Source organism: Oncorhynchus gorbuscha, unplaced genomic scaffold (assembly GCF_021184085.1).
Source record: "Oncorhynchus gorbuscha isolate QuinsamMale2020 ecotype Even-year unplaced genomic scaffold, OgorEven_v1.0 Un_scaffold_1949, whole genome shotgun sequence".
Classification (NCBI taxonomy): domain Eukaryota; kingdom Metazoa; phylum Chordata; class Actinopteri; order Salmoniformes; family Salmonidae; genus Oncorhynchus; species Oncorhynchus gorbuscha.
Genome location: NW_025746592.1, coordinates 34529 through 62148, shown reverse-complemented (window position 1 = coordinate 62148; position 27620 = coordinate 34529). Strand labels below are relative to the sequence as shown.

The window sequence follows — 27620 nt, the reverse complement described above, 5'->3', positions numbered from 1 at the left end:
CTTAAAATCAATACACAAGTATATTACATTACATTACATTTAAGTCATTTAGCAGACGCTCTTATCCAGAGCGACTTACAAATTGGATATATTTTTTAAACCTGCATATTTAGTTAATATTGCCTGCTAACATAAATGTATTTTAACCAGGGAAATTGTGTGACTTCTCTTGTGTTCTGTGCAACAGTCAGGGTATATGCAGCAGTTTGGGCCACCTGGCTCGTTGCGAACTGTGTGAAGACGATTTCTTCCTAACAAAGACAGCCAACTTCGCCAAACGGGGGATGATTTAACAAAAGCGCATTTGTGAAAAAAGCACAATCGTTGCACGAATACCTAACCATAAACATCAATGCCTTTCTTAAAATAAATACACAGAAGTATATTTTTTCAAACCTGCATATTTAGTTAAAAGAAATCCAGGTTAGCAAGCAATATTAAACTAGGGAAACTGTGTCACTTCGCTTGCGTTCATTGCACGCAGAGTCAAGGTATATGCAACAGTTTGGGCTGCCTGGCTCGTTGCGAACTAATTTGCCAGAATATTACTTAATTATGACATAACATTGAAGGTTGTGCAATGTAACAGGAATATTTAGACTTATTGATGCCACCCGTTCGATAAAATATGGAACGGTTCCGTATTTCACTGAAATAATAAACATTTTGTTTTCGAAATTATAGTTCCCGGATTTAACCAAATTAATGACCTAAGGCTCATATTTCTGCATGTTATTATATTATAATTAAGTCTATGATTTGATAGAGCAGTCTGACTGAGCGGTGGTAGGCAGCAGCAGGCTTGAATGCACAGCCAGAAGAGGACTGGCCACTCCTCATAGCCTGGTTCCTCTCTAGGTTTCTTCCTAGGTTTTGGCCTTTCTAGGGAGTTTTTCCTAGCCACCGTGCTTCTACCCCTGCCTTGCTTGCTGTTTGGGGTTTTAGGCTGGGTTTCTGTACAGCACTGTGAGATATCAGCTGATGTACGAAGGGCTTTATAAATACATCTGATTTGGATTCATTCAAACAGCACTTTACTGCGTTTTCCAGCAGCTCTTCGCTGTGCTTCAAGCATTGCGCTGTTTATGACTTCATGCCTACGGTTCCATAACCGCAGGCAGAACAGCGGAAACTGGATCAGCAGCATGACCTGGGGGAGTGGGGACAGCCAGGAGTTGTCAGGCATGGTCCTGGGGCAGAGAGAGATGGCTGAATTAGAGGGAGCATACTTAAGATCACACCAGAGAAGACAGGATAGGACAGACTGACACTAGCCCCCCTGACACTGGGGACTGAGGGGGGGCGACCAGGCAGGTATAACCCCACCCACTTTGCCAAAGCCCCCACCCCAACATCAGAGGGACATCAACAGACCACCAACGTACTACCCTGAGACAAGGTGGAGCCCACAAAGATGTCCCCCAAGACCGGAGAGGAAGATCATGTCAGTGACTCAACCCACTCATGTCAAGTACAGTGAAAAAAGCTTGGCAAGACACGATGCTGACCTCCTAGGGACAACATGGGAGAGCACTAGCAAGCCAGTGACTCAGTCCCCGTAATAGGGTCAGAGGCAGAGAATCCCAGTGGAGAGGGGAGACGGACAGGCAGAGACAGCAAGGGCGGTTCCTTGCTCCAGAGCCTTTCCGTTCACCTTCGCACCCCTAGGCCAGACTACACTCAATCATATGACCCACTGAAGAGATGAGTCTTCAATAAAAGACTTAAAAGGTTGAGACCACATGGATAGGCAGACCATTCCATAAAAAGGAGAAAGCCCTGCCTCCAGCTGTTTGCTTAGAAATTCTAGGGACAGTAAGAAGCCCTGTGTGTTGTGACCATAGCGTACGTGTAGGTACGGCAGGACCAGAGAGATGGGTAGGAGCAAGTCTATGTATTGCTTTGTGGGTTAACAGTAAAACCTTGAAAATCCACCTTGACAGGAAGCCAGTGTAGAGGCACTGGAGTGATGATCAAATTTGACGGTTTGAGTCAAGAGTCTAGCAGCTGTATTTAGTGCTTTATGCAGGTAGCTGGAGAATCGCAGTCTAATCTAGAAGTGACAAAAGCCTGGATTATCTTTTCTGCATCATTTTATTTTTTACAGAAAGTTTCAGATTGTCTGCCTGGACCAATTTTTGAGTTTCTAATCTACAAAAGAATGTGGTGTCAAAAGTTGCACTAAAGCCTAGGAGCACAAGGACAGACAGAAAAGCCTTGGTCTGATGCTATTAAAAAGGTCATTACCACCTACACAAGTGTCAGTACTATGACAGGGTTTACAAAGAGACTGGAGCGTTTCGTATACACATCCAGATAGGGAGCCATTTATGATGTTCAACATAGGAGGGCCAAGCACAGGAAGTAGCTCTTTCAGTAGTTTAGTTGGAATAGGGTCCAGTAGACAGCTTGATGTTCATCATAGGAGGGCCAAGCACAGGAAGTAGCTCTTTCAGTAGTTTAGTTGGAATAGGGTCCAGTATGCAGCTTGATGTTCATCATAGGAGGGCCAAGCACAGGAAGTAGCTCTTTCAGTAGTTTAGTTGGAATAGGGTCCAGTATGCAGCTTGATGTTCATCATAGGAGGGCCAAGTACAGGAAGTAGCTCTTTCAGTAGTTTAGTTGGAATAGGGTCCAGTATGCAGCTTGATGTTCATCATAGGAGGGCCAAGTACAGGAAGTAGCTCTTTCAGTAGTTTAGTTGGAATAGGGTCCAGTAGACAGCTGGAAGGTTTAGAGGCCATGACTATTTTTGTGAATGTGTTGAAAGATACAGGATTAAAAGAACTTGAGTATCTCCATTGATCCGAGTCCTGCCAGTTCTGTGCAGACTCAGGACAACGGAGTTTGGGAGAAATAATCACATTCATAAAGAGTTTGAAATTCGCTTTCTAATGAATATTATATTTTCGTCAAAGAAGTTAATGAATTGATCACTGCTGAAGGCCATTCCTCACTTGGGGAGTTGCTGCTGGTTCGTTAGCTTTGCGACAGTATCAACAGATTGTGGATTGTTTCTATTCTCCTCAACTAGGTTGGAAAAGTAGGCTGATCAAGAAGCAGTTAGTGATTTTTGATATTGTCTTTCCAAGCTAGTTGGAAGATTCCCAGTTTGGTGGTGAGGGCTCTTCGATACTGCACGGTACCGTCTTTCCAAGCTAGTCGGAAGATTCCCAGTTTGGTGGTGAGGGCTCTTCGATACTGCACGGTACCGTCTTTCCAAGCTAGTCGGAAAACTTCCAGGGAGCTAGTTTCTTGTGACAAATGTTTGTTTTTAGTTGTGCGACTGCATCTAGGGTATTACACAAAGTTACTTTTAGATCCTCGGTTAGGTGGTTAACTGATTTCTGTACTCTGACATCCTTGGGTAGGTGGACGGAGTCTGGAAGGGCATCTAGGAATCTTTGCGTTGTCCGAAAATGTATAGCATGGCTTTTGATGATCCTTGGTTGGGGTCTGAGCAGATTATTTGTTGCGATTGCAAATGTAATAAAATGGTGGTCCCATAGTCCAGAATTATGAGGAAAAACATTTATATCAACAATATTTATTCCACAGGACAAAACTAGTTCCAGGGTCTGACTGTGGCAATGTGTAGGTCCAGAGACATGTCGGACAAAACCCAGTTGATGATGCCTCCGAAAGACTGAGTGGGTCTGTGGACTTTTCCATTAGAAGTCAGCAAAAATGTGAATATCTGCCATGACTACAAAGTCCGATAGGAACTCAGTGAGGAACGCTGTATACAGCCCAGGAGGCCTGCAAACAGTAGCTATAAAAAGTGATTGAGTAGGCTGCATAGATTTCATGACAAGAAGCTCAAAAGACAAACGCAGCCATGTTTTCATAAATTGAAATCTGCGGTCATAAAAAATGTTAGCAACACCTCCGCCTTTGCGGGATGCACGGGGGATATGGTCACTAGTGTAACCAGGAGGAGGCCTCATTTAATGGCTTGAGCCATGTTTCAGTCAGGCCAATCACATCATGATCAGTGATTAGTTCATTGACTGTAACTGCCTTGAAAGTGAGGGATCTAACATTAAGAAGTCCTTTTTGAGATGTGAGGTATTATCAATCTCTTTGAATAATGACAGGAATGGAGCAGATCTTTATTCCAGCGAGATTGCTAAGGCAAACACCGCCCTGTTTAGATTTGTCCTACCTAGATCGAGGCAGGCCTCCCGAGTGGCGCAAGGCTAGAGATTCTGGGCTCGAGTCCAGGCTCTGTCGCAGCCGACCGGGAGACCCATGGGGCGGCACAATTGGCCCAGCGTCGCCCGGGTTAGGGGAGGGTTTGGCTGGCAGGGATGTCCTTGTCCCATCGCGCACTAGCGACTCCTGTGGCGGGTTGGGCACAGTGTACGTTGACACGGTCACCAGGTGCACGGTGTTTCCTCTGAAACACATTGGTGCGGCTGGCTTCCGGGTTAAGTGGGCATTGTGTCAAGAAGCAGTGCGGCTTGGTTGGGTTTCAGCGGACGCATGGCTCTCGACCTTCGGCTCTCCCGTGTCCGTATGGGAGTTGCAGCGATGAGACAAGACTAACTACCAATTGGATAACACGAAATTGGGGAGAAAAAGGGGTAAAGAAATTAAAACCGAGATTGTTAAGTTCATTGTTAAGCACATTTGTACTCCTGAACTTATTTAGGCTTGCTATAACAAAGGGGTTGAAAACTTATTCACTCAAGACATTTCAGTTTTTCATTTTTAAATTGTACAAACATAATTCCACTTTGACATTATGGGGTGTTGCATGTAGGCCAGTGACACAATCTCAATGTAATCCATTTTAAATTCAGGCTGTAACAACATGAGGAACAAGTCAAAGGGGTGTTTCCTGAAGGCCCTGGATGCACAGGATGCAAACAATTAGACATGCAAATACATGGGGGATATACAGAGGTGCACAGACTCAATACATTAACACGTGTTCCAGTCTTGTCAATCCAAACTGCTTCCCAGGTAGCTGATGGTCCTGTGTTTGTTGCCCTACAGCATTCAGAGCCCCTGCTACTACTAACCCAAACCTGCCCCTTCAGTATGGAGCAGGACATCAGTACGGACCAGGCCAGATCCCTCAGTATAGACCAGGCCAGGGGTCCTGTGCCCTGACCAGATCCCTCAGTATAGACCAGACCAGGGGGTGCTGAGCCCTGACCAGCCCTCTGTAGCAGAGCTCTTCCACCAGCTGATGGTTTCAGAGACAGAAGAGTTGCTGTTCATCCAGCTACCTGATACTATCCCTGGCCAGCCAACCACAGCCTCCGTCCCAAGCCAGCCAGCCACCGGCCAGCCAATCACAGCCCCAGAAAGAAATTGTAAAAAAGACTCCAAGTCCGACGGCAAGCGCACCTCTCACATTAAAGCACCAGTGAGTAACGACCACATTCTATCCTTGTTTTCTACCGTCCACTTCATTCTAACAGGGAAGCATTTCACGCCAAGGTCGACATTGCTGTATTCCATGTTCTTCCTCAGGACCCTGCTAGAGACAGCGTTCCCATCCAGTCAGAGTTCTCCTAACCCCTGACCCTAACGGCCATGTTCTTCCTCAGGACCCTGCTAGAGACAGCGTTCCCATCCAGTCAGAGTTCTCCTAACCCCTGACCCTAAAGGCCATGTTCTTCCTCAGGACCCTGCTAGAGACAGCATTCCCATCCAGTCAGAGTTATCCTAACCCCTGACCCTAAAGGCCATGTTCTTCCTCAGGACCCTGCTAGAGACAGCGTTCCCATCCAGTCAGAGTTCTCCTAACCCCTGACCCTAAAGGCCATGTTCTTCCTCAGGACCCTGCTAGAGACAGCGTTCCCATCCAGTCAGAGTTCTTCTAACCCCTGACCCTAACGGCCATGTTCTTCCTCAGGACCCTGCTGGAGACAGCGTTCCCATCCAGTCAGAGTTCTTCTAACCCCTGACCCTAAAGGCCATGTTCTTCCTCAGGACCCTGTTTCCCATCCAGTCAGAGTTCTCCTAACCCCTGACCCTAAAGGCCATGTTCTTCCTCAGGACCCTGCTAGAGACAGCGTTCCCATCCAGTCAGAGTTCTTCTAACCCCTGACCCTAACGGCCATGTTCTTCCTCAGGACCCTGCTAGAGACAGTGTTCCCATCCAGTCAGAGTTCTCCTAACCCCTGACCCTAAAGGCCATGTTCTTCCTCAGGACACTGCTGGTAAAGACGTTCCTGTCCTGTCAGAGTTCACAGAGGGGTTTCTGGGTAAACTACAGATCAGGAAGTCTGGCAAGGTGCAGCTGGTGCTGGGAGACATCACTATGGACGTCTCAGAGGGAGCTGCCTTCTCTTTCCTACAGGTCTGTTAATATAATAGACATTACAGGGTTAGATGGTGTTGAGACATCACTATGGACGTCTCAGAGGGAGCTGCCTTCTCTTTCCTACAGGTCTGTTAATATAATAGACATTACAGGGTTAGATGGTGTTGAGACATCACTATGGACGTCTCAGAGGGAGCGGCCTTCTCTTTCCTACAGGTCTGTTAATATAATAGACATTACAGGGTTAGATGGTGTTGAGACATCACTATGGACGTCTCAGAGGGAGCTGCCTTCTCTTTCCTACAGGTCTGTTAATATAATAGACATTACAGGGTTAGATGGTGTTGAGACATCACTATGGACGTCTCAGAGGGAGCTGCCTACCCCTTTAGAACAGGTCTGTTAATATAATAGACATTACAGGGTTAGATGGTGTTGAGACATCACTATGGACGTCTCAGAGGGAGCTGCCTACCCCTTTAGAACAAGTCTGTTAATATAATAGACATTACAGGGTTAGATGGTGTTGAGACATCACTATGGACGTCTCAGAGGGAGCGGCCTTCTCTTTCCTACAGGTCTGTTAATATAATAGACATTACAGGGTTAGATGGTGTTGAGACATCACTATGGACATCTCAGAGGGAGCGGCCTTCTCTTTCCTACAGGTCTGTTAATATAATAGACATTACAGGGTTAGATGGTGTTGAGACATCACTATGGACGTCTCAGAGGGAGCGGCCTTCTCTTTCCTACAGGTCTGTTAATATAATAGACATTACAGGGTTAGATGGTGTTGAGACATCACTATGGACGTCTCAGAGGGAGCTGCCTTCCCCTTTAGAACAGGTCTGTTAATATAATAGACATTACAGGGTTAGATGGTGTTGAGACATCACTATGGACGTCTCAGAGGGAGCTGCCTTCTCTTTCCTACAGGTCTGTTAATATAATAGACATTACAGGGTTAGATGGTGTTGAGACATCACTATGGACGTCTAGAGGGAGCGGCCTTCTCTTCCTACAGGTCTGTTAATATAATAGACATTACAGGGTTAGATTCATCACTGTGGATCCAGGGGAGCTGTGTTTAGAACAAGTCTGTTAATATAATAGACATTACAGGGTTAGATGGTGTTGAGACATCACTATGGACGTTCAGAGGGAGCTGTTCCCCTTTAGAATAGGTACCTAACAGTCTAGTTCTCCTCTAGTCCTAAAGAACCACAGTCCTCACTGTGATCCAGGATGTGTTTAGTCCTGATTCACTGTGATCCAGGATGTGTTTAGTCCTGATTCACTGTGATCCAGGATGTGTTTAGTCCTGATTCACTGTGATCCAGGATGTGTTTAGTCCTGATTCACTGTGATCCAGGATGTGTTTAGTCCTGATTCACTGTGATCCAGGATGTGTTTAGTCCTGATTCACTGTGATCCAGGATGTGCAGACAATGGCTTAGGGTCAGACAATAAGGGGCTAAATCATCTGTTATTTCTCCCACAGCAACTGGTGTCTGTGCGTCTGTCTGAGGGCCTGACTGGAGACATGAGTATCCTGGGGAACGTCAAGCACAAGCTGGTCTGCTCTCCAGACTTCCAGGCTCTGCTACAGGAGCCATCACCTGACCACTCAGCACATCTCTAACTTATATTCACTTCACCTTTTTCAGCATTAACTGTGTAGATATTGTAGTTTTATTACACGATGTGAGGATGAACTGTGTAGATATTGTAGTTTTATTACACAATGTGAGGAAGAACTGTGTAGATATTGTAGTTTTATTACACAATGTGAGGATGAACTGTAGATATTGTAGTTTTATTACACAATGTGAGGATGAACTGTAGATATTGTAGTTTTATTACACGATGTGAGGATTAACTGTGTAGATATTGTAGTTTTATTACACAATGTGAGGATGAACTGTAGATATTGTAGTTTTATTACACGATGTGAGGATTAACTGTGTAGACTTTGTACATAGTTTACTTTCATCATACAGTGTTTATGTACCTTGTCGATTTCCTCCCAATTTGTTTTCACTGTATAAACATTGTGTATAATATGAAGTCTTTTTTTTATGTACGTAAATGTTTATTTAATAAAAATGAGATACAAAACATGAGCGAAAACTAAGTCTACAAACAAAGTAACTGGTCAACACGTCTCTTAACAAAGACTATATCTAGCATAGACTACCCTGTGTATAGAGACAGTATATACAGAACGTGGCCCTGGTGACAGGAACTTAACCTCAACATAATTAATCTTTTCATACTAGAAAGAACACTGCTTTATGATAGTTTACAGTGAATTCTCATTCTGATAACTGTCAGTTGAGAATGTTATGTTTCATGATCTTTCCCAGACTGGTGAAGGTTCATTCACAGTTTGAGGCGCTAGGAGCATTGATATGACTATAAACAAAATGTATTTGATTTGGGACGGTAACTTGCCTTTATCACCCTTCCTCTACAGAACAACTCAGGCCTTTTTCCCACTCCTCACTGTCGTAGCTCCTGCAGATTTACTTTTCACCACTTTCACTTTGGATTTCTGTTTGCCTCCTTTAGTAGCGGTTTTGTTCTTGTGGGTCTCTTTCCGTCTGATCAGGTCCTCCCGTCCAATATCCATCATGTGTTCCTCCCAGGACTTCATCTCATTCTTATAGCGCACTTTATCATCCTCCGCCAGCTGCATGTAGACCTGCAGAGCACAGAGTCAGTTAGTCATGTAGACCTGCAGAGCACACAGAGTCAGTTAGTCATGTAGACCTGCAGAGCACAGAGTCAGTTAGTCATGTAGACCTGCAGAACACAGTCAGTTAGTCATGTAGACCTGCAGAGCACACAGAGTCAGTTAGTCATGTAGACCTGCAGAGCACACAGAGTCAGTTAGTCATGTAGACCTGCAGAGCACAGAGTCAGTTAGTCATGTAGACCTGCAGAGCACACAGAGTCAGTTAGTCATGTAGACCTGCAGAGCACACAGAGTCATGTAGACCTGCAGAGCACACAGAGTCAGTTAGTCATGTAGACCTGCAGAGCACACACAGTCAGTTAGTCATGTAGACCTGCAGAGCACACAGAGTCATGTAGACCTGCAGAGCACACAGAGTCAGTTAGTCATCTAGACCTGCAGAGCACACAGAGTCAGTTAGTCATGTAGACCTGCAGAGCACACAGAGTCAGTTAGTCATGTAGACCTGCAGAGCACACAGAGTCAGTTAGTCATCTAGACCTGCAGAGCACACAGAGTCAGTTAGTCATGTAGACCTGCAGAGCACACAGAGTCAGTTAGTCATGTAGACCTGCAGAGCACACAGAGTCAGTTAGTCATGTAGACCTGAAACAACATCACAGAGTCAGTTAGTCATGTAGACCTGCAGAGCACACAGAGTCAGTTAGTAATGTAGACCTGCAGAGCACACAGAGTCAGTTAGTCATGTAGACCTGCAGAGCACACAGAGTCAGTTAGTCATGTAGACCTGCAGAGCACGCAGAGTCAGTTAGTCATGTAGACCTGCAGAGTCAGTTAGTCATGTAGACCTGCAGAGTCAGTTAGTCATGTAGACCTGCAGAGTCAGTTAGTCATGTAGACCTGCAGAGCACACAGAGTCATGTAGACCTGCAGAGCACACAGAGTCAGTTAGTCATCTAGACCTGCAGAGCACACAGAGTCAGTTAGTCATGTAGACCTGCAGAGCACACAGAGTCAGTTAGTCATGTAGACCTGCAGAGCACACAGAGTCAGTTAGTCATGTAGACCTGCAGAGCACACAGAGTCAGTTAGTCATGTAGACCTGAAACAACATCACAGAGTCAGTTAGTCATGTAGACCTGCAGAGCACACAGAGTCAGTTAGTAATGTAGACCTGCAGAGCACACAGAGTCAGTTAGTCATGTAGACCTGCAGAGCACACAGAATCAGTTAGTCATGTAGACCTGCAGAGCACACAGAGTCAGTTAGTCATGTAGACCTGCAGAGCACGCAGAGTCAGTTAGTCATGTAGACCTGCAGAGTCAGTTAGTCATGTAGACCTGCAGAGTCAGTTAGTCATGTAGACCTGCAGAGTCAGTTAGTCATGTAGACCTGCAGAGTCAGTTAGTCATGTAGACCTGCAGAGCACAGAGTCAGTTAGTCATGTAGACCTGCAGAGCACACAGAGTCAGTTAGTAATGTAGACCTGCAGAGCACACAGAGTCAGTTAGTCATGTAGACCTGCAGAGCACACAGAGTCAGTTAGTCATGTAGACCTGCAGAACACACAGAGTCAGTTAGTCATGTAGACCTGCAGAGCACACAGAGTCAGTTAGTCATGTAGACCTGCAGAGCACACAGAGTCAGTCATGTAGACCTGCAGAGCACACAGAGTCAGTTAGTCATGTAGACCTGCAGAGCACACAGAGTCAGTTAGTCATGTAGACCTGCAGAGCACGCAGAGTCAGTTAGTCATGTAGACCTGCAGAGTCAGTTAGTCATGTAGACCTGCAGAGTCAGTTAGTCATGTAGACCTGCAGAGCACACAGAGTCAGTTAGTCATGTAGACCTGCAGAGCACAGAGTCAGTTAGTCATGTAGACCTGCAGAGCACAGAGTCAGTTAGTCATGTAGACCTGCAGAACACAGAGTCAGTTAGTCATGTAGACCTGAAACAACATCACAGAGTCAGTTAGTCATGTAGACCTGCAGAGCACACAGAGTCAGTTAGTCATGTAGACCTGAAACAGGGTCAGTTAGTCATGTAGACCTGCAGAGCACAGAGTCAGTTAGTCATGTAGACCTGCAGAGCACACAGAGTCAGTTAGTCATGTAGACCTGAAACAACATCACAGAGTCAGTTAGTCATGTAGACCTGCAGAGCACACAGAGTTAGTTAGTCATGTAGACCTGCAGAGCACACAGAGTCAGTTAGTCATGTAGACCTGCAGAGCACACAGAGTCAGTTAGTCATGTAGACCTGCAGAGCACACACAGTCAGTTAGTCATGTAGACCTGCAGAGCACACAGAGTCAGTTAGTCATGTAGACCTGCAGAGCACACAGAGTCAGTTAGTCATGTAGACCTGCAGAGCACACAGAGTCAGTCAGTCATGTAGACCTGCAGAGCACACAGAGTCAGTCAGTCATGTAGACCTGCAGAGCACACAGAGTCAGTTAGTCATGTAGACCTGCAGAGCACACAGAGTCAGTTAGTCATGTAGACCTGCAGAGCACAGAGTCAGTTAGTCATGTAGACCTGCAGAGCACACAGAGTCAGTTAGTCATGTAGACCTGAAACAACAGAGTCAGTTAGTCATGTAGACCTGCAGAGCACACAGAGTCAGTTAGTCATGTAGACCTGCAGAGCACACAGAGTCAGTTAGTCATGTAGACCTGCAGAGCACACAGAGTCAGTTAGTCATGTAGACCTGCAGAGCACACAGAGTCAGTCAGTCATGTAGACCTGCAGAGCACACAGAGTCAGTTAGTCATGTAGACCTGCAGAGCACACAGACTCAGTTAGTCATGTAGACCTGAAACAACATCACAGAGTCAGTTAGTCATGTAGACCTGCAGAGCACACAGTCAGTTAGTCATGTAGACCTGAAACAACAGAGTCAGTTAGTCATGTAGACCTGAAACAACATCACATAGTCAGTTAGTCATGTAGACCTGCAGAGCACACAGAGTCAGTTAGTCATGTAGACCTGCAGAGCACACAGAGTCAGTTAGTCATGTAGACCTGCAGAGCACACACAGTCAGTTAGTCATGTAGACCTGCAGAGCACACAGAGTCAGTTAGTCATGTAGACCTGAAACAACATCACAGAGTCAGTTAGTCATGTAGACCTGCAGAGCACACAGAGTCAGTTAGTCATGTAGACCTGCAGAGCACACAGAGTCAGTTAGTAATGTAGACCTGCAGAGCACAGAGTCAGTTAGTCATGTAGACCTGCAGAGCACACAGAGTCAGTTAGTCATGTAGACCTTCAGAGCACACAGAGTCAGTTAGTCATGTAGACCTGCAGAACACACAGAGTCAGTTAGTCATGTAGACCTGCAGAGTCAGTTAGTCATGTAGACCCGCAGAGTCAGTTAGTCATGTAGACCTGCAGAGTCAGTTAGTCATGTAGACCTGCAGAGTCAGTTAGTCATGTAGACCTGCAGAGTCAGTTAGTCATGTAGACCTGCAGAGCCAGTTAGTCATGTAGACCTGCAGAGCACAGAGTCAGTTAGTCATGTAGACCTGCAGAGCACACAGAGTCAGTTAGTAATGTAGACCTGCAGAGCACACAGAGTCAGTTAGTCATGTAGACCTGCAGAGCACACAGAGTCAGTTAGTCATGTAGACCTGCAGAGCACACAGAGTCAGTTAGTCATGTAGACCTGCAGAACACACAGAGTCAGTTAGTCATGTAGACCTGCAGAGCACACAGAGTCAGTTAGTCATGTAGACCTGCAGAGCACACAGAGTCAGTTAGTCATGTAGACCTGCAGAGCACACAGAGTCAGTTAGTCATGTAGACCTGCAGAGCACACAGAGTCAGTTAGTCATGTAGACCTGCAGAGCACACAGAGTCAGTTAGTCATGTAGACCTGCAGAGCACGCAGAGTCAGTTAGTCATGTAGACCTGCAGAGTCAGTTAGTCATGTAGACCTGCAGAGCACACAGAGTCAGTTAGTCATGTAGACCTGCAGAGCACAGAGTCAGTTAGTCATGTAGACCTGCAGAACACAGTCAGTTAGTCATGTAGACCTGCAGAACACAGAGTCAGTTAGTCATGTAGACCTGAAACAACATCACAGAGTCAGTTAGTCATGTAGACCTGCAGAGCACACAGAGTCAGTTAGTCATGTAGACCTGAAACAGAGTCAGTTAGTCATGTAGACCTGCAGAGCACACAGAGTCAGTTAGTCATGTAGACCTGCAGAGCACACAGAGTCAGTTAGTCATGTAGACCTGCAGAGCACACAGAGTCAGTCAGTCATGTAGACCTGCAGAGCACACAGAGTCAGTTAGTCATGTAGACCTGCAGAGCACACAGAGTCAGTTAGTCATGTAGACCTGCAGAGCACACAGAGTCAGTTAGTCATGTAGACCTGCAGAGCACACAGAGTCAGTTAGTCATGTAGACCTGCAGAGCACACAGAGTCAGTCAGTCATGTAGACCTGCAGAGCACACAGAGTCAGTTAGTCATGTAGACCTGCAGAGCACACAGAGTCAGTTAGTCATGTAGACCTGAAACAACATCACAGAGTCAGTTAGTCATGTAGACCTGCAGAGCACACAGAGTCAGTTAGTCATGTAGACCTGAAACAACAGAGTCAGTTAGTCATGCAGACCTGCAGAGCACACAGAGTCAGTTAGTCATGTAGACCTGCAGAGCACACAGAGTCAGTTAGTCATGTAGACCTGCAGAGCACACAGAGTCAGTTAGTCATGTAGACCTACAGAGCACACAGAGTCAGTTAGTCATGTAGACCTGAAACAACAGAGTCAGTTAGTCATGTAGACCTGAAACAACATCACAGAGTCAGTTAGTCATGTAGACCTGCAGAGCACACAGAGTCAGTTAGTCATGTAGACCTGCAGAGCACACAGAGTCAGTTAGTCATGTAGACCTGCAGAGCACACACAGTCAGTTAGTCATGTAGACCTGCAGAGCACACAGTCAGTTAGTCATGTAGACCTGAAACAACATCACAGAGTCAGTTAGTCATGTAGACCTGCAGAGCACACAGAGTCAGTTAGTCATGTAGACCTGCAGAGCACACAGAGTCAGTTAGTCATGTAGACCTGCAGAGCACACAGAGTCAGTTAGTCATGTAGACCTGCAGAGTCAGTTAGTCATGTAGACCCGCAGAGTCAGTTAGTCATGTAGACCTGCAGAGTCAGTTAGTCATGTAGACCTGCAGAGTCAGTTAGTCATGTAGACCTGCAGAGCACAGAGTCAGTTAGTCATGTAGACCTGCAGAGCACACAGAGTCAGTTAGTAATGTAGACCTGCAGAGCACACAGAGTCAGTTAGTCATGTAGACCTGCAGAGCACACAGAGTCAGTTAGTCATGTAGACCTGCAGAGCACACAGAGTCAGTTAGTCATGTAGACCTGCAGAACACACAGAGTCAGTTAGTCATGTAGACCTGCAGAGCACACAGAGTCAGTTAGTCATGTAGACCTGCAGAGCACACAGAGTCAGTTAGTCATGTAGACCTGCAGAGCACACAGAGTCAGTTAGTCATGTAGACCTGCAGAGCACGCAGAGTCAGTTAGTCATGTAGACCTGCAGAGTCAGTTAGTCATGTAGACCTGCAGAGTCAGTTAGTCATGTAGACCTGCAGAGCACACAGAGTCAGTTAGTCATGTAGACCTGCAGAGCACAGAGTCAGTTAGTCATGTAGACCTGCAGAACACAGTCAGTTAGTCATGTAGACCTGCAGAACACAGAGTCAGTTAGTCATGTAGACCTGAAACAACATCACAGAGTCAGTTAGTCATGTAGACCTGCAGAGCACACAGAGTCAGTTAGTCATGTAGACCTGAAACAGGGTCAGTTAGTCATGTAGACCTGAAACAACATCACAGAGTCAGTTAGTCATGTAGACCTGAAACAACATCACAGAGTCAGTTAGTCATGTAGACCTGCAGAGCACACAGAGTCAGTTAGTCATGTAGACCTGCAGAGCACACAGAGTCAGTCAGTCATGTAGACCTGCAGAGCACACAGAGTCAGTCAGTCATGTAGACCTGCAGAGCACACAGAGTCAGTTAGTCATGTAGACCTGAAACAACAGAGTCAGTTAGTCATGTAGACCTGCAGAGCACAGAGTCAGTTAGTCATGTAGACCTGCAGAGCACAGAGTCAGTTAGTCATGTAGACCTGCAGAGCACACAGAGTCAGTTAGTCATGTAGACCTGAAACAACAGAGTCAGTTAGTCATGTAGACCTGCAGAGCACACAGAGTCAGTTAGTCATGTAGACCTGCAGAGCACACAAAGTCAGTTAGTCATGTAGACCTGCAGAGCACACAGAGTCAGTTAGTCATGTAGACCTGCAGAGCACACAGAGTCAGTCAGTCATGTAGACCTGCAGAGCACACAGAGTCAGTCAGTCATGTAGACCTGCAGAGCACACAGAGTCAGTCAGTCATGTAGACCTGCAGAGCACACAGAGTCAGTTAGTCATGTAGACCTGAAACAACATCACAGAGTCAGTTAGTCATGTAGACCTGAAACAACATCACAGAGTCAGTTAGTCATGTAGACCTGCAGAGCACACAGTCAGTTAGTCATGTAGACCTGAAACAACAGAGTCAGTTAGTCATGCAGACCTGAAACAACATCAGAGTCAGTTAGTCATGTAGACCTGCAGAGCACACAGAGTCAGTTAGTCATGTAGACCTGAAACAACAGAGTCAGTTAGTCATGCAGACCTGCAGAGCACACAGAGTCAGTTAGTCATGTAGACCTGCAGAGCACACAGAGTCAGTTAGTCATGTAGACCTGCAGAGCACACAGAGTCAGTTAGTCATTTAGACCTACAGAGCACACAGAGTCAGTTAGTCATGTAGACCTGAAACAACAGAGTCAGTTAGTCATGTAGACCTGAAACAACATCACAGAGTCAGTTAGTCATGTAGACCTGCAGAGCACACAGAGTCAGTTAGTCATGTAGACCTGCAGAGCACACAGAGTCAGTTAGTCATGTAGACCTGCAGAGCACACACAGTCAGTTAGTCATGTAGACCTGCAGAGCACACAGAGTCAGTTAGTCATGTAGACCTGCAGAGCACACAGAGTCAGTTAGTCATGTAGACCTGCAGAGCACACACAGTCAGTCAGTCATGTAGACCTGCAGAGCACACAGAGTCAGTTAGTCATGTAGACCTGCAGAGCACAGAGTCAGTTAGTCATGTAGACCTGCAGAGCACACAGAGTCAGTTAGTCATGTAGACCTGAAACAACAGAGTCAGTTAGTCATGTAGACCTGCAGAGCACAGAGTCAGTTAGTCATGTAGACCTGCAGAGCACACAGTCAGTTAGTCATGTAGACCTGCAGAGCACACAGAGTCAGTTAGTCATGTAGACCTGCAGAGCACACAGAGTCAGTTAGTCATGTAGACCTGCAGAGCACACAGAGTCAGTTAGTCATGTAGACCTGCAGAGCACACAGAGTCAGTTAGTCATGTAGACCTGCAGAGCACACAGAGTCAGTCAGTCATGTAGACCTGCAGAGCACACAGAGTCAGTCAGTCATGTAGACCTGCAGAGCACACAGAGTCAGTTAGTCATGTAGACCTGCAGAGCACACAGAGTCAGTTAGTCATGTAGACCTGAAACAACATCACAGAGTCAGTTAGTCATGTAGACCTGCAGAGCACACAGAGTCAGTTAGCCTAGTAATTAAAAATGAATGTCCTCCAAATCAAGGTTTCACAATTATTTAAGTCTTAAGGAACTATAGTGAGCCATTACATCACATCCTGTTTCACTAGGGTATAAAATGAGGTAACATGCATGCAATATCCCTTTGTCATCCAACACCATGAAGAAAACAACAGAACTGGCAGTTCAAAAGAGACAGATGGTCATAGACCTTCATAAATCTGGTAGTGGCTACAAGAAGATCCACAAACGATTGAATATACCACTGAGCCCTGTCAGGGCAATTATTACAAATGATAAAAGATATGGAACAGTTGAAAACCTCACGGGTAGAAGACCCCTCCCCCCGGAATGGGAGGAGGATGGTGAGAGAAGCAACAAAATCCCCAAGAATCACTGTGAAAGAATTGCAGGCCTTGGTGGCGTCTTGGGTTCACCAGGTATCAAAAAGCTCCAACAGACTCCACCTCCACATCCACAGGCTCTTTGAAAGGGTTTCCAGAAGAAAGCCCCATCAGACGCCACCTCCACAACCACAGGCTCTTTGAAAGGGTTTCCAGAAGAAAGCCCCATCAGACGCCACCTCCACAACCACAGGCTCTTTGGAAGGGTTCCCAGAAGAAAGCCCCATCAGACGCCACCTCCACAACCACAGGCTCTTTGAAAGGGTTTCCAGAAGAAAGCCCCATCAGACGCCACCTCCACAACCACAGGCTCTTTGAAAGGGTTTCAGAAGAAAGCCCCAACCACCTCCACAACCACAGGCTCTTTGGAAGGGTTTCCAGAAGAAAGCCCCATCAGACTCCACCTCCACAACCACAGGCTCTTTGGAAGGGTTTCCAGAAGAAAGCCCCATCAGACTCCACCTCCACAACCACAGGCTCTTTGAAAGGGTTCCCAGAAGAAAGCCCCATCAGACGCCACCTCCACAACCACAGGCTCTTTGGAAGGGTTTCCAGAAGAAAGCCCCATCAGACTCCACCTCCACAACCACAGGCTCTTTGGAAGGGTTTCCAGAAGAAAGCCCCATCAGACTCCACCTCCACAACCACAGGCTCTTTGGAAGGGTTTCCAGAAGAAAGCCCCATCAGACTCCACCTCCACAACCACAGGCTCTTTGAAAGGGTTCCCAGAAGAAAGCCCCATCACATTCTTTGAAAGGGTTTCAGAAGAACATTTACATTTAAGTCATTTAGCAGACGCTCTTATCCAGAGCGACTTACAAATTGGTGCATTCACCTTATGACATCCAGTGGAACAGTCACTTTACAATAGTGCATCTAAAACTTAAAGGGGGGTGAGAAGGATTACTTTATCCTATCCTAGGTATTCCTTAAAGAGGTGGGGTTTCAGGTGTCTCCGGAAGGTGGTGATTGACTCCGCTGTCCTGGCGTCGTGAGGGAGTTTGTTCCACCATTGGGGGGCCAGAGCAGCGAACAGTTTTGACTGGGCTGAGCGGGAACTGGAAGGGTTTCCAGACAGACGCCACCTCCACAACCACAGGCTCTTTGGAAGGGTTGCCAGAAGAAAGCCCTTAATGACCCCAAGACACAGACGCAGGCGCTTGGAGCCAAACGCCATATCAGTTATGACTGGAAAAGGTGCTCTGGTCCGATGGGACCAAAATTGAAAGTTTGGTCAGATTCAGCATTGGCATGTTTGGCGTCGAAACAGAGATGCATAAAAGGAGAGGCACCTCATACCCACGGTGAAATATGGTGACGGGTCAGTGATGTTTTGGGGCCGTTTTAATTCCAGAGGTCCAGGGGCACTGGTTCAGATTGATGGCGTAATGAATTCCACCAAGTATCAGGCAATTTTGGCTGACAATCCGGTTGCCTCTGCCAGAATGCTGGAACTTGGCAGTAGGTGGACTTTCCAACAAGAAAATGACCCAAAACCAGACTTCAAGATCCACACAGAAATGGTTTTGTGGCAACAAAATCAATGTGCTGCCATGGCCATCTCAGTCACCGGACCTCAATCCAATAGAAAACCTGTGGGCTGAGAGGAAGTATGATTGGTGGGTTCCATTGGAACTGTAATAAAGTACAGTATCTCACATGTTGGTATTTTGAGTCTCTCTATATAATTCTATTTCTTATATTTTTTTGAAGAAATGTTTGTCCACTACAAGTCAGGGGTGCCAGCAATTTGTGAGTCCACTGTACACCTGAAACACAGCTAGGGCTGTGACGCTAATTGGATAACCGTGACATTGACGGTTTTGGATGAAGTAAAATAAATGTCAAAATAAAACATTTTTATCAGATGTTTTATCAACTTTATTTTAATGCAGATATACTTTACCCAGAGCGGGAGTGGGTTAGGGTGGCTAGCCCTTTACCCAGAGCGGGAGTGGGTTCGGGTGGCTAGCGTACACTGCCTGATGACTGAGCGGGAGTGGGTTCGGGTGGCTAGCGTACACTGCCTGATGACTGAGCGGGAGTGGGTTAGGGTGGCTAACCCTTTTACCCAGAGCGGGAGTGGGTTAGGGTGGCTAGCCCTTTTACCCAGAGCGGGAGTGGGTTAGGGTGGCTAGCCCTTTACCCAGAGCGGGAGTGGGTTCGGGTGGCTAGCGTACACTGCCTGATGACTGAGCGGGAGTGGGTTAGGGTGGCTAACCCTTTACCCAGAGCGGGAGTGGGTTAGGGTGGCTAACCCTTTTACCCAGAGCGGGAGTGGGTTCGGGTGGCTAGCGTACACTGCCTGATGACTGAGCGGGAGTGGGTTAGGGTGGCTAACCCTTTACCCAGAGCGGGAGTGGGTTAGGGTGGCTAACCCTTTTACCCAGAGCGGGAGTGGGTTAGGGTGGCTAGCCCTTTTACCCAGAGCGGGAGTGGGTTAGGGTGGCTAGCCCTTTACCCAGAGCGGGAGTGGGTTCGGGTGGCTAGCGTACACTGCCTGATGACTGAGCGGGAGTGGGTTAGGGTGGCTAACCCTTTACCCAGAGCGGGAGTGGGCTAGGGTGGCTAACCCTTTTACCCAGAGCGGGAGTGGGTTCGGGTGGCTAGCGTACACTGCCTGATGACTGAGCGGGAGTGGGTTAGGATGGCTAACCCTTTACCCAGAGCGGGAGTGGGTTAGGGTGGCTAACCCTTTACCCAGAGCGGGAGTGGGTTCGGGTGGCTAGCGTACACTGCCTGATGACTGAGCGGGAGTGGGTTAGGGTGGGCTAACCCTAACCCTTTACCCAGAGCGGGAGTGGGTTAGGGTGGGCTAACCCTAACCCTTTACCCAGAGCGGGAGTGGGTTAGGGTGGGCTAACCCTAACCCTTTACCCAGAGCGGGAGTGGGTTAGGGTGGGCTAACCCTAACCCTTTACCCAGAGCGGGAGTGGGTTAGGGTGGGCTAACCCTAACCCTTTACCCAGAGCGGGAGTGGGTTAGGGTGGCTAACCCTAACCCTTTACCCAGAGCGGGAGTGGGTTAGGGTTGCTAACCCTTTACCCTGAGCGGGAGTGGGTTAGGGTGGCTAACCCTTTACCCAGAGCGAGAGCATCCTGGCGGGCTGTATCACCGCCTGGTACGGCAACTGCTCCGCCCTCAACCGTAAGGCTCTCCAGAGGGTAGTGAGGTCTGCACAACGCATCACCGGGGGCAAACTACCTGCCCTCCAGGACACCTACACCACCCGATGTTACAGGAAGGCCATAAAGATCATCAAGGACATCAACCACCCGAACCACTGCCTGTTCACCCCGCTATCATCCAGAAGGCGAGGTCAACTACATCTATACCACCACCACCACAGGTATATAACTACATCTATACCACCACCACCACAGGTATATAACTACATCTATACCACCACCACCACAGGTATATAACTACATCTATACCACCACCACCACCACAGGTATATAACTACATCTATACCACCACCACCACCACAGGTATATAACTACATCTATACCACCACCACCACCACAGGTATATAACTACATCTATACCACCACCACCACCACAGGTTTATAACTACATCTATACCACCACCACCACCACAGGTATATAACTACATCTATACCACCACCACCACCACCACAGGTATATAACTACATCTATACCACCACCACCACCACCACCACAGGTATATAACTACATCTATACCACCACCACCACCACCACAGGTATATAACTACATCTATACCACCACCACCACAGGTATATGGTCCTGTAGCTCAGTTGGTAGAGCATGGCGCTTGTAACGCCAGGGAAGTGGGTTCAATCCCCGGGACCACCCATACGTAGAATGTATGCACACATGACTGTAAGTCGCTTTGGATAAAAGCGTCTGCTAAATGGTATATATTATACCACCACCACAGGTATATAACTACATCTATACCACCACAGGTATATAACTACATCTATACCACCACCACCACAGGTATATAACTACATCTATACCACCACCACCACCACAGGTATATAACTACATCTATACCACCACAGGTATAACTACATCTATACCACCACATGTATATAACTACATCTATACCACCACCACAGGTATATAACTACATCTATACCACCACCACAGGTATATAACTACATCTATACCACCACCACATGTATATAACTACATCTATACCACCACCACCACCACCACCACCACAGGTATATAACTACACCTACACCACCACCACCACCACCACCACAGGTATATAACTACATCTATACCACCACCACAGGTATATAACTACATCTATACCACCACCACAGGTATATAACTACATCTATACCACCACCACAGGTATATAACTACATCTATACCACCACAGGTATATAACTACATCTATACCACCACCACCACCACCACCACAGGTATATAACTACATCTATACCACCACCACATGTATATAACTACATCTATACCACCACAGGTATATAACTACATCTACACCACCACCACAGGTTTGTAACTACATCTATACCACCACCACATGTATATAACTACATCTATACCACCACCATATGTATATAACTACATCTATACCACCATATGTATATAACTACATCTATACCACCACCACATGTATATAACTACATCTATACCACCACCACATGTATATAACTACATCTATACCACCACCATATGTATATAACTACATCTATACCACCACAGGTATATAACTACATCTATACCACCACCACAGGTATATAACTCATCTATACCACCACCACATGTATATAACTACATCTATACCACCACCACAGGTATATAACTACATCTATACCACCACCACATGTATATAACTACATCTATACCACCACCACAGGTATATAACTACATCTATACCACCACCACCACATGTATATAACTACATCTATACCACCACCACATGTATATAACTACATCTATACCACCACCACATGTATATAACTACATCTATACCACCACCACATGTATATAACTACATCTATACCACCACCACATGTATATAACTACATCTATACCACCACAGGTATATAACTACATCTATACCACCACCACAGGTACATCTACAGTGCATTCGGAAAGTGTTCAGACTCCTTGACTTTTTCCACATTTTGTTACGTTACAGCTGTATTCTAAAATGGATTAGATATTTGTTTTCCTCAATCTATACACAATACCCCATAATGAAAGTGAACAGGTTTACATTTTTGCACTACAAATAAAAAGCAGAAATAACAAATATGAGACTCAAAATTGAGCTCAGGTGACTCCTGTTTACATCCATTGTTAGAGTCTACCTGTGGTAAATTAAATTGATTGGATGTGATTTGGAAAGGCACACCTGTCTATATATCCCACAGTTGACACTGCATGTCAATGCAAAAACCAAGCAATGAAGTCGAAGGAATTGTCCGTAGAGCTCAGAGACAGGATTGTGTCGAGGCACAGATCTGGGGAAAGGTATCAAAACAATTCTGCAGCATTGAAGGTCCCCAAGAACACAGTGGCCTCCATCATTCTTAAATGGAAGAAGATTGGAACCACTAAGACTCTTCCGAGAGCTGGCCGCCCGGCCAAACTGAGCAATCGGGGGAGAAAGGCCTTGGTCAGGGAGGTGACAAAGAACCCGATGGTCTCTCTGACAGAGCTCCAGAGTTCCTCTGTGGAGATGGGAGAACCTTCCAGAAGGTAAACCATATCTGCAGCACTCCACCAATCAGGCATTTATGGTAGAGTGGTCAGACGGAAGCCACTCCTCAGTAAAAGGCAAGTGACAGCCCGCTTGGAGTTTGCAAAAAGGAACCTAAATGACTCTCAGACCATGAGAAACAAACATGTCTCCAGTCTGATGAAACCAAAATTGAACTCTTTGGCCCCAATGCCAAGAGTCACATCTGGAGGAAACCTGGCACCATCACTACGGTGAAGCATGGTGGTGGCAGCATCACGTCTGGAGGAAACCTGGCACCATCACTACGGTGAAGCATGGTGGTGGCAGCATCACGTCTGGAGGAAACCTGGCACCATCACTATGGTGAAGCATGGTGGTGGTAGCATCACGTCCGGAGGAAACCGGGCACCATCACTACGGTGAAGCATGGTGGTGGTAGCATAACGTCTGGAGGAAACCAGACACCATAACTACGGTGAAGCATGGTGGTGGCAGCAGTCATGATCAAGGAAAAGATGAACAGAGGAAAGTACAGAGAGATGAAACGTAACAAATGCACTGTATAAAACACTTCATTCCACCTACTTGTTTCTGTGAGGTTGACAGTTTGGTCCAGTCCTCCCGCAGCATCTTCATCTTGCCCTGAGGGGAAAAAGGTGACAGCATTATAACAGGTGCGTGTTATACAGTTACATTTAGATTACATAACAACCATCTCTTTAACGCTGGTATAATGGAATGTGTTAAAGAATATTATATTTTCATCCCATTGACTCACAACTCATGAAAAAGTATTTGATTACTGGACACAGATACCAACCTGTGTCCCCCCCCCCGGACTCCTCAGTACCAACCTGCGTGCCCCCACCCCCCCCTCTTGACTCCTCAGTACCAACCTGCGTGGTTCCCCCCCCCCTCTGGACTCCTCAGTACCAACCTGTGTGGTTCCCCCCTCTGGACTCCTCAGTACCAACCTGAGTGCCCCCCCCCCCCTCTGGACTCCTCAGGACCAACCTGTGTGGTTCCCCCCTCTGGACTCCTCAGTACCAACCTGTGTGGTCCCCCCCTCTGGACTCCTCAGTACCAACCTGAGTGGTTCCCCCCCTCTGGACTCCTCAGTACCAACCTGTGTGGTCCCCCCTCTGGACTCCTCAGTACCAACCTGCGTGGTCCCCCTCTGGACTCCTCAGTACCAACCTGCGTGGTCCCCCCTCTGGACTCCTCAGTACCAACCTGTGTGGTTCCCCCCTCTGGACTCCTCAGTACCAACCTGTGTGGTCGTCCCCTGGACTCCTCAGTACCAACCTGAGTGGTCCACCCCCCTCTGGACTCCTCAGTACCAACCTGTGTGGTCCACCCCCCCTCTGGACTCCTCAGTACCAACCTGTGTGGTCCACCCCCCCCCCTCTGGACTCCTCAGTACCAACCTGTGTGGTCCACCCCCCCCTCTGGACTCCTCAGTACCAACCTGTGTGGTCCACCCCCCCCTCTGGACTCCTCAGTACCAACCTGTGTGGTCCACCCCCCTCTGGACTCCTCAGTACCAACCTGTGTGGTCCACCCCCCCCCCTCTGGACTCCTCAGTACCAACCTGCGTGGTCCCCCCCCTCTGGACTCCTCAGTACCAACCTGTGTGGTCCACCCCCCCCCTCTGGACTCCTCAGTACCAACCTGTGTGGTCCACCCCCCCCTCTGGACTCCTCAGTACCAACCTGTGTGGTCCACCCCCCCTCTGGACTCCTCAGTACCAACCTGTGTGGTCCACCCCCCTGGACTCCTCAGTACCAACCTGTGTGGTCCACCCCCCCCTCTGGACTCCTCAGTACCAACCTGTGTGGTCCACCCCCCCCTCTGGACTCCTCAGTACCAACCTGTGTGGTCCACCCCCCCCTCTGGACTCCTCAGTACCAACGTGTGTGGTCCACCCCCCCTGGACTCCTCAGTACCAACCTGTGTGGTCCACCCCCCCCTCTGGACTCCTCAGTACCAACCTGTGTGGTCCACCCCCCTCTGGACTCCTCAGTACCAACCTGTGTGGTCCACCCCCCTCTGGACTCCTCAGTACCAACCTGTGTGGTCCCCCCCCTCTGGACTCCTCAGTACCAACCTGTGTGGTCCACCCCCCCTCTGGACTCCTCAGTACCAACCCGTGTGGTCCACCCCCCCTCTGGACTCCTCAGTACCAACCTGTGTGGTCCACCCCCCCCTTCTGGACTCCTCAGTACCAACCTGTGTGGTCGTCCCCCTGGACTCCTCAGTACCAACCTGTGTGGTCCACCCCCCCTCTGGACTCCTCAGTACCAACCTGTGTGGTCCACCCCCCCTCTGGACTCCTCAGTACCAACCTGTGTGGTCCACCCCCCCCTCTGGACTCCTCAGTACCAACCTGTGTGGTCCACCCCCCCTCTGGACTCCTCATTACCAACCTGTGTGGTCGTCCCCCCTCTGGACTCCTCATTACCAACCTGTGTGGTCCACCCCCCCCTCTGGACTCCTCAGTACCAACCTGTGTGGTCGTCCCCCTGGACTCCTCAAAATGTTCTGCCATGAAGATGTTAAAGGACGACCGGGGACGTTTGGGTTTGCCAAGACTGTTCAACTCCTAAAAGTGGAAGATGTTGGTCAAGTCAGACGAGTCACCAGGAACATTTCAGTGGCACAACATCAGAACACACCACTACTAATACTATCACAAGGCCTTAGTAGTATGCCATTACATTCACTAGGAGGGGCCTGTCATGCCAAAGTGTCCACGGCCCACAGCACATCACTATGAAGTAGAGGTCGACCGATAATGATTTTTCAAAGCCGATACAGATTACTGGAAGACCGAAAAAGCTGATTATAATAACAATTACAACAATACTGAATGAACACTTATTTGAACTTAATATAATACATCAATAAAACCAATTTAGCCTCAAATAAATAATGAAACATGTTCAATTTGGTTTAAATAATGCAAAAACAAAGTGTTCTTAACTGACTTGCCTAGTTAAATAAAGATTAAATAAAGGTGTAAAAAATAAATTAAAATACAATTTAAAAAATTTGGCCAAATCGGTGTCCAAAAATACAGATTTCCGATTGTTATGAAAACTTGAAATCGGCCCGAATTAATCTGCCATTCTGATTAATCGGTCAACCTCTACTATGAAGATCAATGAGCTACACTCACCCTCTTCCTCCTGATGGCTTTCCTCTTGGCCAGCCTCAGTCTCCTCTCCTGTTTCAGAGCAGCAGCCTGTGCAGGTGTGAGCTGCGACTGGTACCCCTGCATGTCCACCTTAAACTGTTCCCTGGCAACCACTGACGCCTGTTGAAAAGGCTGTGGGGGAAAGTCAACATGTATTTAGCTAATTAACCACACAAGTCTGTCCACAGTACAACAACACTGATATGTCAATTTCAGGTAGGCTATAAGTCAAACAGCCTATTTTCAGTTATTTAAATACTGGCAAGTACATCCATGTTGGTAGGAAGTAGACGCATGACAGTCTGTGTCGTCTTCTCTGATGGAAGGTGCAAACATGGACTACAGAAGTGTCAAATGTACTCTCCGTCACACACGGAGAAAGAAGATATCTGGGGGCCCTGCTGTCCATGGTGTCAGGGTCTGGGGGGCCCTGCTGTCCAAGGTGTCAGGGTCTGGGAGGGGGAGGCATGCTGTCCAAGGTGTCAGGGTCTGGGGGCCCTGCTGTCCAAGGTGTCAGGGTCCGAGGGGCCCTGCTGTCCATGGTGTCAGGGTCTGGGGTGGAGGCATGCTGTCCACGGTGTCAGGGTCTGGGGGCCCTGCTGTCCACGGTGTCAGGGTCTGGGGGCCCTGCTGTCCAATGTGTCAGGGTCTGGGAGGGATGCTGTCCACGGTGTCAGGGTCTGGGGGCCCTGCTGTCCACGGTGTCAGGGTCTGGGGGCCCTGCTGTCAGGGTCTGGGGGCCCTGCTGTCCACGGTGTCAGGGTCTGGGGGGGGGGGGCCCTGCTGTCCAAGGTGTCAGGGTCTGGGAGGGGGCATGCTGTCCAAGGTGTCAGGGTCTGGGGGCCCTGCTGTCCACGGTGTCAGGGTCTGGGGGGGGGGGCATGCTGTCCAAGGTGTTAGGGTCTGGGGGCCCTGCTGTCCAAGGTGTCAGGGTCTGGGGGGGGGGACATGCTGTCCAAGGTGTCAGGGTCTGGGGGTCCTGCTGTCAGGGTCTGGGTGTGCCCTGCTGTCCAAGGTGTCAGGGTCTGGGGGCCCTGCTGTCCAAGGTGTCAGGGTCTGGGGGGGGGACATGCTGTCCAAGGTGTCAGGGTCTGGGGGTCCTGCTGTCAGGGTCTGGGTGTGCCCTGCTGTCCAAGGTGTCAGGGTCTGGGGTGCCCTGCTGTCCAAGGTGTCAGGGTCTGGGGTGCCCTGCTGTCCAAGGTGTCAGGGTCTGGGGTGCCCTGCTGTCCAAGGTGTCAGGGTCTGGGGTGCCCTGCTGTCCATGGTGTCAGGGTCTGGGGGGCCCTGCTGTCAGGGTCTGGGGGTGCCCTGCTGTCCAAGGTGTCAGGGTCTGGGGTGCCCTGCTGTCCAAGGTGTCAGGGTCTGGGGTGCCCTGCTGTCCAAGGTGTCAGGGTCTGGGGTGCCCTGCTGTCCAAGGTGTCAGGGTCTGGGGTGCCCTGCTGTCCAAGGTGTCAGGGTCTGGGGTGCCCTGCTGTCCATGGTGTCAGGGTCTGGGAGGGGGAGGCATGCTGTCCAAGGTGTCAGGGTCTGGGGGCCCTGCTGTCCAAGGTGTCAGGGTCCGAGGGGCCCTGCTGTCCATGGTGTCAGGGTCTGGGGGGAGGCATGCTGTCCACGGTGTCAGGGTCTGGGGGCCCTGCTGTCCAAGGTGTCAGGGTCTGGGAGG

The 27620-nt window shown here is 48.2% G+C and overlaps 2 protein-coding genes across 3 annotated transcripts in view; one reads left to right on the top strand and one right to left on the bottom strand.

Annotated features, from left to right (window-relative positions):
• zgc:171971 (uncharacterized protein LOC569690 homolog) overlaps positions 1 to 8413 on the top strand; it is a 38485-nt gene extending 30072 nt beyond the window's left edge. The window contains exons 6-9 of the mRNA XM_046338505.1: positions 5002 to 5097; positions 5142 to 5377; positions 6167 to 6316; positions 7785 to 8413. Coding sequence (XP_046194461.1) covers positions 5002 to 5097; positions 5142 to 5377; positions 6167 to 6316; positions 7785 to 7925 — 623 coding nt within the window. The 3' untranslated portion in view covers positions 7926 to 8413. The remainder of the gene's footprint in view (positions 1 to 5001; positions 5098 to 5141; positions 5378 to 6166; positions 6317 to 7784) is intronic.
• Positions 1 to 27620, bottom strand: part of LOC124024608 (transcription factor A, mitochondrial-like) — a 57660-nt gene that overhangs the window by 27535 nt on the left and 2505 nt on the right. Inside the window, exons 3-6 of one of the 2 annotated variants that reach the window (XM_046338504.1) lie at positions 25940 to 26089; positions 25268 to 25363; positions 23347 to 23403; positions 8738 to 8987 (exon numbers count right to left, since the gene is read on the bottom strand). In XM_046338504.1, the coding sequence (XP_046194460.1) occupies positions 8766 to 8987; positions 23347 to 23403; positions 25268 to 25363; positions 25940 to 26089 (525 nt within the window). In that variant the 3' untranslated portion in view covers positions 8738 to 8765. Of the gene's footprint in view, positions 1 to 8353; positions 8988 to 23346; positions 23404 to 25267; positions 25364 to 25939; positions 26090 to 27620 lie in introns of those variants that run through there. The other variant, XM_046338502.1, reaches the window with a different exon arrangement.